The 12,345-nt window shown below is 53.7% G+C and overlaps 1 protein-coding gene across 1 annotated transcript; it reads left to right on the forward strand.

Annotated features, from left to right (window-relative positions):
* Positions 1-1,721: 1,721 nt before the first annotated feature.
* On the forward strand, positions 1,722-10,632 carry LOC130575634 (uncharacterized). Its single transcript, XM_057369670.1, has 12 exons — positions 1,722-1,904; positions 4,260-4,439; positions 4,988-5,233; positions 5,640-5,888; positions 6,815-7,051; positions 7,393-7,680; positions 7,946-8,043; positions 8,284-8,476; positions 9,046-9,154; positions 9,546-9,592; positions 9,966-10,040; positions 10,169-10,632. The coding sequence occupies exons 1-12, from the start codon at positions 1,793-1,795 to the stop codon at positions 10,270-10,272; spliced, it is 1,938 nt and encodes a 645-aa protein (XP_057225653.1). The 5' UTR covers positions 1,722-1,792; the 3' UTR covers positions 10,273-10,632.
* The last annotated feature ends 1,713 nt before the right edge of the window (positions 10,633-12,345 follow it).

Raw genomic sequence — 12,345 nt, forward strand, 5'->3', positions numbered from 1 at the left:
GCAATGATATTGAATGCAATGCATATGACTGAGTKTGCTGTCTTTCAATATTTCTTCAGCATCTTCTAGTAGATGCTAGACATCCACCAAGATGACAGCAAATCTCAAAACAATGATACATTTCTAAGGAGGGAGGGGAAAATAAATRATCACATCAGCTGCAATAGGAAGCCTGTTTCACCATGTGTGAATTTTTGAAGCTTAGCTGTTTAATTTCATTGGTTTTGCTTCTCTCACATCCTCAAGAGGGTGTGTGAGGGTGTCTGTGTCTGACTCTGGGATTTCATCAGGGCATTACCCAGTGAGTGCTGGGCTGGCTGTGGCCATTCTCCTGGGTGCTTGCAYCTTTGTTGACTGCACAGGAACAAGAAAAGCCTGGTTCCCAAAGCACAGGGATCTACCAAGGAAACAAGGATAAYGTGACTTAGTGCTGCTACTTCTCTTGCTGAAAGCATTCAAGCAGACTTCCCCAATTTACCTCACAACAGCTGCACGTGACACCCCTGGATCCAATGTATGATGTTCCCAAATGGACCTTTGATACATCTAGTTTATAGAAACTCCTCAGTGTGGCTCGTCTGCTGGGATAGTACAGATAGATACACCAAGCATTGTCCTGAGGATGGTGGTTCCAGATCCARAAGGATCTGCCAGGGAACTCTGGGCCACCAAGTCCCACCTGGGTGGTGAAAAACACCCTGGATAACAGCACCCATTCCCAGAACAGTGACAGTGTTGGACCATAAAGCAATTGTGTCTGTCTGTCTAGGAAAACACAGAGAGAGAGACTGTGTAAACCACAGAAATGAAAGAGGAAAGGCTCAGGGAATCAGGACTCATGGAAGCTTGTGGCCATTCAACAGTGTGTGAGATGGAAAGGGGCTCTGAGGAAAGCTTGGTGGTGACATCTGCAGGGGCAGGAGACTGGGGGAGAGCACTTGGAGAATTCTCTCCCATATCCCAAGACCCTGCCTCATTTTGACAGTAACGGGAATAAAACGCCTCCATCCAACTCCAGGAAGACCCTCTTAGCCCCATACAGTGCACACTGTACCCATGTTGAGGGTTTCATGTCCTACAAGGCACTGACAAAGTGTAGCTCAGAACAGGGTAGCAGYAAAGGCTTGGAGAAGAAAGGAAATGGGAGCACTTCCCGGTTCAGGAGCTTGTCCGATCTGGAAACTCTGCTGGTGGGGTTCAACAGCAAGAATTTTGTAGCTGGATCAGTTCAAGGTAATAGGAAGAGAGATTTTTGGTAGTACTTGAAAGATGGGTAGATGTGGCACTTAGGGACATGTTTTAGTGGTGGGGTTGTGCTGGCTTAGTGGTCGGACTCGGTGATCTCAGAAGTCTTTTGCAGCCTAAATGATTCCATGATTTGAAGGTGAAAGTGATGCATGGTGAGAGCACCCTAGAGTGGCCTTGGGTACATTAATCAGGGGTGTGTTCCTCAACATCCTCTGCTGAATCTGGAAGGAGAGAGGAAAGAGACAGACATGAGAAGGTTTTGGAGAGGTTTGTGGGAGCAAGGCTATGAGAACTTGAGGTATCCAGGAAAAAGGCTGGACCAAGATACCTGCCAGACTGCATGTACYGCTGTCTGCAGAAGATGGGTGGGAACCAACACTGAGGCTGGTGGGATGCTCTCTTCCCAAAGAGGAAGCTTCTTGCACCACATGTGATTCCTCTGCGGGACTGTCTCAGTTCTGTGTGAGCGTCTCTCCTGTGAGGGGTTACAGTCACCTTCCTTGAGCAGCTCGTGCGGAATCCTGCCTGGAGACTTCATGCCAGCATGGCCCTGCCAGGGCTGGTGCTGGCATTTCTCCTGGTCCTTGCTCCTCTGCTGCTTGCACGGGGACAGAGGAACCACACTACTGTGAGTCCGTGGGTATATAAGGAAGCAGGTAAGAGCAGATTGTATCTTCACCTCAAAAAATTGGGATTGCTGCTCCTCTACCTGAGTATTTGCTGCATGGCCTTACACCAGTCAGCCCAAAGCTGAGACTGTGGAAGACCTGAGGCTGGTGTCTGCATCAGCCTGAGACACTCAGGCATCCTTCGGGTTGTGGYGGGGCAAAGTTCTGAGTGGGATGGAGGGCAGCAAGCCTGGGTGTGCTGGGAAAGCCTCCATAAGCGTGGGAGCTGCAGTGTCCCAGTGTCCCTCTAGGCAGTGGGTAGTGTCCCTGAGAGCAGGAGGTGGCTGGGTTTTGTTGTGCAGCAGACAGATAAATCTGAGCAGTTATGGCCTTCCTGGGCAGTCCAGACAGAGAAAGGTGATGATGATGGTTATCAAAGACTTGGAGAGCTCTATGATGATCCCCTCTGGATGGGATGCCTGCTGTCTCACACAGTCCCTGGGGCTGAGGAAGCTGTACTTCGGTGGGATTGTTCACATCAAGAGGCTTCTTCTGTTYTTTGTCCATGCCAGGAGAGCTAGGGGCATCTCCTGGGTCTCTGCTGGGCTATTTCTCCAAAGAATGTGGGCTTTCCTGTGGTGATTGTGTTCTGTGCCTTGGGGTYGCTGGTACCTGTTGAGGTCCCCATGGGGCACAGCTTGGCAAGGGGACCTGAGCTRTGAGTCATTGTCTCTGTAGGGAAATAGGAGCAGAAGTGGCAAGCCAAATCATCGGATCGGTTGTGAGTCATGCTGCTCATCCCTGGTGGCTGAARGGATGCTGTCCTTCCAGCAGTGGACAGCTCTTGGCTAACTARGGCAGGATGGAGCCTCTTCTGCTCTCACAGTCTGTACTCATAGGTGGGACTGACCCAAAAGGATCCCAGATGTCACCCTTGGGCAGGGTATGTGTTCCTTCAGGGATTTAATGCCAGGCAGAGTGAAGGTGTGTGAGGGGGATGTCTAACGAGGCTGGGATCAAGTCAAGGGTTTAATGTCTTCCAGGTAGTTTGTCACAGTGAAGTGTTTGCTCTACGGGCACTGGGAGACACCCAGCTGAGCAGGAAGAACCATGTRGTCTAAAAGGATGGCACTGGTGACCACCATGCTTTGTGGTGGAGAGCTGGGCACAGGATGGAGATGATGGCATGGAAACCTGCTACCAGACAAGGGAAGTKGTGGGTGCTGGCTAACAGGAAGTGGGCAGCTGTAGCTAAAGAGAGGTGTTTCATCTTCATTTAGGGAAGGCTGAGTCCGTGCCCAGTGCCTCCTCACGGACTTGTTTTGCACRGAGTGAGCCAATCGAGGTGACATTTTCTGCCAGGGCAGGACAAAGCAGACTCATTTTGGGTGAAGTGCAGAGGCTGGGCTGTGCACATTGGTCAGGGTGTGAGCTTTGTGGTCAGAGGTGCAGACTCTTAGTTGAAAGCTTCTTTCACCCAGCTGACAAAAACGCTGATTAACACACGGAGTCAAATTGTTTGATTTATTTACCGTTCTGCACAGAAAGGTGGGCTAGATGGCAAATCCACACAGCCAGCACACGCTGGCACATAGAAGCAGGTACACTTACACAGCCATAATTTTTGGCTATTAGTATATCTTACTGAAGTTSCTGCTTGCCTGCGTTGCTATGACTCATCTTTTCCCCACTTCACGGTAAAAGCAGAGTGTTCCAAGAAATCATGGAACGCACTAGGAGAGCAGTGATCTTTTTGAGAGAAGGAGGCAATGAACTGAGGATGTGGGAATTTTACTACTATTGAGAGCAAGTATTCATTACTAGGGTGATGAATAACGTAACAAAACTCGTCAAAACTGAGTGTTTGTTAGCTCCCAGTTCAGCATCCTGGATGAGAAGGGCGTTACCTTTTTTGTTTTTCCCTTTTCAAGGACTTCGACGATTCATTTTCTTTCTGCCTCATTCCTGTAGTTATTGCTTCCACTTCTTTTTGTTCTTTCTTTTGTTGTCTGGAACTTTGTTCCTGTTATTCAGCGTTACTGCTGGCTGTCACTTCTTGGGACCAAGCTGTGGAGTCTGCAATGGCAGCAGAGACTCTCTGAGTCTGATGMACTCCCACAGCTTCTGTATCCAGGGGAGAGAGCAGGACCCACTAAGCTGCTGGATCGCTGTGGCTGGGGTCCCTCTGCAGCAGTGGGTGGGCAGGAGGGCCTGTGGATAACCCTGCTGCTCTTCCCCTGAGGGTGTGAGAAGGGAAAAAGCACCTGGGAGCTGGGGCTCATCCTGGGAGGTGTCATCTCTGCCACTCCTCTGAAGAGAGGGGAACTGGCACCCCKCTGGATGGACCCGATGCTGCCAGAGGTCAGTGACCCTCAGGCTCTTCCTCCTGCCCTTTGCACACAGGAAAATGTGAAATTCCTCACTGGGACCCCGAACTGCAGTTCACCCCCAAGAAGAGCATCTATGCCTTGAATGAGCTGGTGCAGCTGAGCTGTGCTGGCAACTCTGTGCCATCTGTCCSCAAAATCAGATGCATCTCCAGAGGGGCCCAGGCCGAGTGGAATGAGACTGCCACCTGCATGGGTAAGCACATCCCTSCATCACTGTGACCCAGGGTCCTGAGCTGGTGACAGACCCTCTGTGACCTGGTCATGCAATGACAGTCCAGAAATGGGACAYCCAGATGCCTTGGCTTTCCTCCATGTCCTGGCAGTGACAATGCTGTAATTATCTCACCACCTTGCTGTAGGCACCTGCTGTGGTCTGTGTTCCTGGGGAGAGGAATCCTTCCCAGCCAGCATCTCCTGCCTCAGCATGGAGTAGAAAGAGCTGCAGCAGTTCTGCTTGTTTGCCTGGAAAGCTTCTCTAGACTTTGGGTTATCTGYGGTGTGGGAAGTTGTTATTGCTGAGTGACTCCCCTGTACACGGAGCACTCCATGGAGGGTGGAATCCAAGGGAGGCTTGTAAATCCTGGAGATGGGGTAGTGAGAAACCCTGTGACCTTGGATAGAGCCTGGGCACATGGTGGAGTAGAGGGACTCTCCTCTGTGTCAGGGTGAATGGTCAGAGTCATGGAACTCTCCTCTCATCACCTCCCAAAAGTTCTCCTCCCCTWATTTTACCTCTTACAGAACTATGCCCAAGGTCTTCTTGGTGGGACCCCAGACTCCAGCTGGCACCAGCCCATGACACTTACAAAGAGGATGAAGTAGTGACTCTGAGCTGCAACCGTGATTTCCAGCCATCTTTCACCCACATCAAATGTGCCAGCATGGTTCAGCCATCAAATTATTCTGGAGTTCCAAAGAGATATGTGTGGCTCGGGAGAAAGGACAGTGATGTGTGGATTCAAGTTGAGGGGAACATAGTGTGCATTGGTAAGCAGGGTGTCAGGAGTGCTTCCTATAGAGCTCTGTGGTCAAATCCTGCCCTGTTCTTCCATCTCTGAGCTTCCATCACTGCTTTGGCCAGGGATGCACTCCTGATGACACATCAGGRCCACTCGGATCTCAGTGCTTTTGGTATCTGAGGCCATTCTCTTGCTAAATTCCAKCACATCTTTGTCCACCACCCGCCTGGACAGGCACCAGCCCTGTCTGACACCAACAAGAACAACCCCATCCCAACCGGCCTTGCCAAGGTGTCCCATCGTAGCAGATGGGTGTGTCACCCTCTCCTTTCAGGGGCTAGAGGGACAGCTGGGAATTGCTGAGACCCCACCACATAACCTGCTCCCCCTTGAAACACCCCAGCCCAACTAACAACCACTTTCACCTCTGCCAGAAACATGCCAAAAACCCCACTGGGGCCAAAGATTCCAGATGGCACCAGACAAGGAGAGTTACAAGAAGAATGAAGAAGTGATGCTGAGCTGCCCTGGGGGTTTCCAGCCATCCATCACCCATGCCAAATGTACAGGAAAAGTTCTGTCTATTATCAATGGAAAACCTGTGCACAAAGAAGTTTGGAATGGAAGGGGCAGCAGAGGCGGTTGGATGAACATTCAGCCCATGTCCAGGGTGCAATGCCTTGGTAAGGAGGCCTCAGGAGCATTCCTGGCTGCCCTGCTCTCTCATTCCTGAGCAGGGAAGGCAGGCTGTGGGTGCACAAGTTTCGGGTTCTGTGCTGCCCGGGGACATGGCAGGTGCTGCTGAAGGCAATATTGGGGCAGCTCCTGAAATCTGCTGTGTGCCTCTCCTGGGGGTCTGGGGGTGCCCTGACCACCACTGSCAATTCCACCATGCCCCTAAGTGCCACATCTTTTAATACCCCCGGGGATGGTGAGTCCATCACTTCCCTGGGCAGCTTGTTCCAGTGCTTGGGAACCCTTTCAGCAAAGAATTTGTATTCTAATATCCAATCTAAACCACCCTAACGCAACCTGAGGCTGTTTCCTCTTCTGTCACTGGTTACCTGGGAGAAGAGACCTCCAGCAATCAGATCCCCCAGCCAGAAGCCTCCTATTCTCTGCTTTAGCTGTTCCTTATGAGACTTGTGCCTCAGATCCTTCACCCTCAGCTCTTGCAGGAAGGGTAAAGGCCTGTCCCCCTTCTCATATGCTGGTCTCTCTCCCTCACTGCTGCATGCTGCCACTGCAGAGCCAGCTTTGGGGCTCAGCCTTTATGCCTTCTCAGGAGGAGTCAGGGCCTTGCCATCCTGCCTAAGGGACAAACAGGGCAACAGATTCTTGGGGCAGCCTTTGTGCACAGTACAAGCCCCTYGTGGGCTCCCCTTAGTCCCTGACTCCAGTTTCTCCTGACCTTTCCCAGGAGAACTAGKGAAGAAGTTTGGAGTCCTTTTTGTCCTCATCCTCTTGCCAAGGAAGGTCCGCTCTATGCAGTGTCCTGGAGCTCCATCTCTGGCTCTGATGGGCCAAGGAAGGGCCTGGTTYCATCCCCTGGCATGCCCTGAGGAGCCATGCTCTGTCCAGCTAACGCCTTCCCATCTTTTTGGTGCAGAGAAATGCCAGAAGCCCCAGGGGGACCGCAGGGTTACATTTGACCCAGAACAGGAAATCTTCAACCAAAATGAAGTGGTGAAGGTGAGGTGCCCTGAGGGGCACTGGCCCCCACTCATGGAGATGAAATGTGTGATGCTGATGCCAAGGCAAGGTTCCCTGATTCCTCGTAGTGGCTGGATGGTGAGGAGAGGCACAGACACCTGGCAGCATATGGAGAAGAATTTGACTTGTGTGGGTAAGTGAGCAAGGCAGACACTCTCCCAGTGCTCTCAGTCTGTGCTCCCCAGGCAGGGAGGGCAGTGCAGCATGTGTGCCTCAGGATCAGTGCCCTGTGCTCGGGCAGAGAAATCCAGAGAAAATTCTGGATGCATCCCTGGTTTGTGTCTGTGCAATCCTGTTTGTTCCTGCAAAATTTTGCTGGCAATTCTGGCAGAGAATTCTGAGAGAAGGCAGAATGTCCTTGTCCACTCCATGCTGGGGACAGGCTAGTGAGGGAACAGTGAGGGTGATGGAGTTTGGTGTCATGGCTTGGAGGAGAAAGGAAGAAGTAATCCTCTTGGGACATTCCCTTCRCAGATACCCTCCAGGTTGTCCCTGAGACCTTGAAGATTTCCAGTACCAGCATCCAACTAAACTGGACCTGCATGCTCCCTAACACCTGCCAGAGCATTCGGGCCAGGTGCCGGCTGGACCATGATTACTCCTCAGACTGTGAGGCTGAGGAGTTCAAGGGAGATCAGATGCTACAAGGCCAGGAGGGAACCTTTATCTGCTCYCCTCTTCAGCCCTTCACTCTCTACACTGTCACCATCACCCTGAATAGCTCAATCCTGTACACGCGGCCCCTCAAGACAAAGGAAATGGGTATGATTACATAAAATGTCAAAGACACCCTTCATCCTGAAGCTCAGTCAGGTCCTCTGTTCCCTGTTGTGATGCTCCTGGGATCAGAGCTGCTTGGAGCTTGTGGGGATCTGGGGAAGGGACAGTGCAGGGCCCTGAATAGKGCATATCCCCTTCTCACTTTCCTCCTCCTCACCACATTGCTGCTGCTGCAGAGGCAGAAGCAGCCTTCGTGGGGGACGAATACTTGCTATCCATGTGTGATCCTGTTCTCCTGTGCTKCCAGTGCCAGACAAACCAGAGGAGCTGGAGCTGGATCCCAGCACGGGTGCCCTCAGGTGGAAGGCACTGTCCCACTGCAAAGGGAAGATCACTGGATACCAGGTACCTGGACTGCCCATGGTCCCCCTCTCTTTGCCAGGCATCTCCCTGCCTGGAGTCTGTGCAGCCAGCGTGCGAGCCCTCCTTGGTCAGGGCCCACAAGCTGCACTCTGCTGATGTTCCTGGTGGGGCCAGGTCCCTTAGTGTGCCCAGCCAGCAATAGCAGCCCCTCTTCACAGAGCTGCCCAGCGCAGGAGCRGGATGTTGGTGCGACTGCCTAGCAGCTCCCTGTCCTTCCTCCAGGTGAACATCACCGCCATGCGAGCAGAGGATGGCAGCTTCCTCGATTTCCATCACAAGTTCGTGAACTCGTCTGTCACCGAGTACGTGCCACCCCGTCAGACAGCTGGCAGCAAATACCTGGTGACAGTGCAGGGCCTGACAGCAGCTGGGGCTGGCGCTGCATCACAGCTGGAATTCCAAACCTACGTCGTGGGTAATGGTGGTTCTGCCCTGGGTCTGGCTGGGGTGGCCTGGCAGGGGGTGAGTGCTGAGGCTGGAGCAGCTCCCAGACCTGTGAGTGCACCCAGCTCAGGCAGGGCAGGGACTGTGGGCACCTGGCTCAGCAGGGGTGTCAGGCTGGGTGAGTCCTGCCTCAAGGGCTTGCACTGCCACGGCCCCAGAGGAGCTGCACCCCTCCAGCCACTGTGTGTGCCTTTGACATCAGAGCTGCCCCTCTGCTCTTCCACTGCAGGAGGTGACACCTATCCCCGCATCCCATGGGTGCACGGGTGGCTCAGCTCAGAGAGCGCTCGGGCTGCTGAGCCAGGCTGTGTCCTCCAGCTGTGCGGGATGGCTGAGCAGGCTGCCAGACCGTCCAGTGGGGGACACAGGACAAGTCCCTGTGTTCCAGAGCCTCTCTGTGCCCTGCCCAGGCAGATTTGCAGGCAGGGGGTGACTGTCTGGCTGCAGGCAGGGCAGCAGGGCCTGGACACCGTGAAGACACCCAGCACCAAGGCCGGCGCGCATGGCCCTGGCTGCGGCAGCCGCTCCTCTCTGTGTCAGTTTCAGGGCAGCCCCCGAGTTCTTGGCCTGGCTCAGCAGTCACGGTCATCGTGGTGGTGGTGCTGTTGATCCCCTTGGCCGCAGGGGTGCTCTGGTTCGTGCTGTGCAGGTGAGTGGCAGGAGCTTTGGGGTGTCAGCCGTGCCTCAGGCTGTGCTGCGCTGTGGGTGGGTGTGGATGGAGAGGGCTCTCCGGCTGCTCCCACCCTTCCCTGGGTGCACAGGATGCAGCTGGCTGTTCCTACCACAAGCTGGCTGTCAGACTCCTGGCTGGGGCTCCAAGTGTCTTCCTCAGGGCTGGGACAAGAGGCTCTATGTGCTAAGAGAGCCTCTGGCCTTGCTGCTGTTGCAGCCACCGCTGCTGTCCCSTGGGGTGKGGGTGGCAGTGCCTGCCAGGACACAGGGAGGGTGTGCAGAGCCCTCCACGCTGCTGCTGCTGRGGTCAGTGGGGTCTGKCCCACGTCAGCTTCTCCCTGACCCAGGACTGCCCTTTGCTTTTCCAGAAGAAAGGAGGCCTTACCCAGCAAAGTTGAGGAGGACCATTACACAGGTAGGGTCCCCAGCACAGAGATGGGCTGGGAGGGGAGCAGGTGTATTGGCATCCTGWGGTGGCTGCAGGCAGCCCACCTGGCCTTGGCTGATCTGTGTGTCCCCCATCTATTCCCAGCTGAGACCCCACTCAGTGGCCTCTTCCAGCAGCTCCTGGCTGGGGTCTCCCTATGGTGCCAGTGAGGGTTGGGAGCTGCCCCTCCTTCTGAACCCCTCTGGGGTAGGCAGCACCTCTCCCCAACCCTGCTGCCCTGATGGTGCTCATGCCAGGGTGATCTGCAGCCCACGGTGATGCTGCCTGCCTGAAACTGCTCCGCTCCTTCTCCCACAGCCCCCAGGTCCCTCAGGCTATTTCTATCCTCTTGTCTCCTCAGAGCTCCAGCCCTATGAGAATGTAGATGGGGGTAATTACTGCATGATCAAGACTTTTCTGGCAGAGAAAGATCCAGGTAGGAATGGATTATCAAGTCTGTCACCCCCAAATGGTACAGAGCAGGGACTGGCACCTGTGATGGAGCTCCCTGTGCTGCCTAGTACATGAAGCAGCCTCTGCCCTGGGTCTCCTTGATTTYGGCAGGTGAATGTGGCCAAGATGAAGAGCCATTTCCCAAGCCCCCACCTGTTCTGGAATCCTTAGGAGACAGAGGGAGCAGTGAGGGAGAAGCTGGAATGGACTTCTGAGGTTCAGTGGTGATGGCACTTCTGTTCTCAAGGCTTGGTCCTCCACCACCATAAGCAGGACCATGAATCTTGTCATGGATTATTGCTATAAAATTTTCTGCTTCATCAAGCCCCAGAATCTCTGTCACAGCACAGGAGCAGCTCAAGGAATGGGATGACCTGCGTGTGCCAGCAAGGATGTGTCCTGCTAATTCTCCAAGTGCTCTGGCAAAGCCATTTGGTGCCTGCAACTGTGCCCTGAGACTGAAGGAACTCAMAACTGTTGTTCCCACCCTGTGTATCCCTGTATCCATCTAGACCCTGTCCTCTGCTTGAGTTYGGCCCAGCTGTGTTGCCTTGGCTGCTGTGCTGCTGCAGTGTCTGAACAACCAATAAAYTGTTCTGGTTTGCAGGGGCTGCCTTGCCCACAACAGCTCCCACCTTGTCATGGTTCCTCCTTGTTTTGTGTGTGAAAGAACATGAATCCTCATGGAGCGGCTTAGAGTAGGCTTTTCCAGCCCTTGACAGCTCCCAGAAACCATGTCTGAGGTGCTGCGTGCTCCCAGKGCAACACTTTGGGTGGCTGCTTTCCCTCCTGCCTATCCTAGAGGTAGCACCATCTCCACCATACATAGCTGGAGCTCTCCCTCTGTGTGAGTGCTGGTGCTCATCTCCCATTTTGAGAGGTGAAGTAGTCACTGCCCCTCTTGGGACATTTGCATCCTGCAGCCTTTGGGATCTGCTCACTCTTGGCTGCTGCTGCCCCAGTGTCCCCTCCAACAGCCACTGTCCCCCACCCTGGGATGCAGTGTTCATTGCAGCCTGGATGCTGAGGGACAGTGAGAAGGTTCTCCTTGGTGAGGGGCACGCTGCTGGAAAATGGGGCAATCAGCCTCTCTTTTCTCCAGCTGTGGGTGTTGCTTGTGACGTTTCCATCTCCTTCTGCTGCCCTCAGGCACACAGGCTCTCCTGAGCTCCCTGGACTCAGGTATGACAAGCTGGTTCTGGTTGTGCTTTTTACAGCTCTCAACTCAGAGCTGCCATGGGTTTTTTGCTTCAGTTATCTCTCTCCTGTSAAACCTACCAATACTCAGTGCAGCCTCGAGGCTGAGGGGCAGCCTGAAGGCTCTCCTTGTTGAGGTGTGCACTGCTAGAAGTTAGAGCAATTGACCTCTCTCTTTTTCAGCTTTTTTTTAAGCCTGGCATGACATGCATGAGTTGGTAATGACATGTTTTGACAGTCCTTCATATGACCTGTCTGCCCGTCACCACAGTACCCGCAACTGGCCCCTGGGACCAAAATACCTCCTTCGTGTGGACTGCTGCTGGGGTGACATGTGCCTGATGGAGCTGCTCTTTATGTGTATTGGGCAGAGAGGAGAAGGGGGAGCTCAACCCTGTGTGGCTGCTKCTGTTTGAGAAATGGGAATGAGCAGGCTTGGGATAGGGGACAACAGTGGTCACCTCCTCGGTTACCCTGCTTCCCACTCCTTATCCCCACATCCAGTCATACCCTGGACTGTCAGCCTCATCACTCCCCCTCCTCCCCTCCTGTGAGTCAGGAAAGGCTCGTGGTTTGGAAGGGGCTATCTGCTGCCTCGCAGCTCCTGCCTAGTCCTCTCATTGTCCTTGTGAGGTGCTGTTCCCTGTGGGGTGCTGAGTTAACYGCATCTTGTTGAGGGGAGTTGTGAGCAGGACACCATTTTTCCTGGGCAGGAGGGTGTGAATGTGTGTGAATGTGCCACATTCAAAGCTGAGTGACAAATATGGTCTCTGTGCTTCTGCAGCCCCTCATGTCTGATCACCCATCCAAAGCTTGTGGGAGGTTCTGGAGAAAGAAAAAAGTGGTGGCTGCTGAACAGCAAGGGGAATAGTTTAGTTCTGCGATGGTTTGCTCAAGCCCACAGCTGGCACTGTAGGGCAGCTTGGCACACTTGGGGTCAGAGGAAAGTGCTGCCAGGCTGAGAGGGAGCAGAAGGAGGAGGCAACTGAGGATAGAGAAGCAGAGAAGGATGAGAGAGGTATGGGCTGAGTGTTCCTTTCAGAAGGGCCACAGACTGTTTCAGGCATTGAAGTACTCCTCGCATTTCATGT

Source organism: Malurus melanocephalus, unplaced genomic scaffold (assembly GCF_030028575.1).
Source record: "Malurus melanocephalus ecotype Western Australia unplaced genomic scaffold, MMel_1.1 scaffold_113, whole genome shotgun sequence".
Taxonomy (NCBI): domain Eukaryota; kingdom Metazoa; phylum Chordata; class Aves; order Passeriformes; family Maluridae; genus Malurus; species Malurus melanocephalus.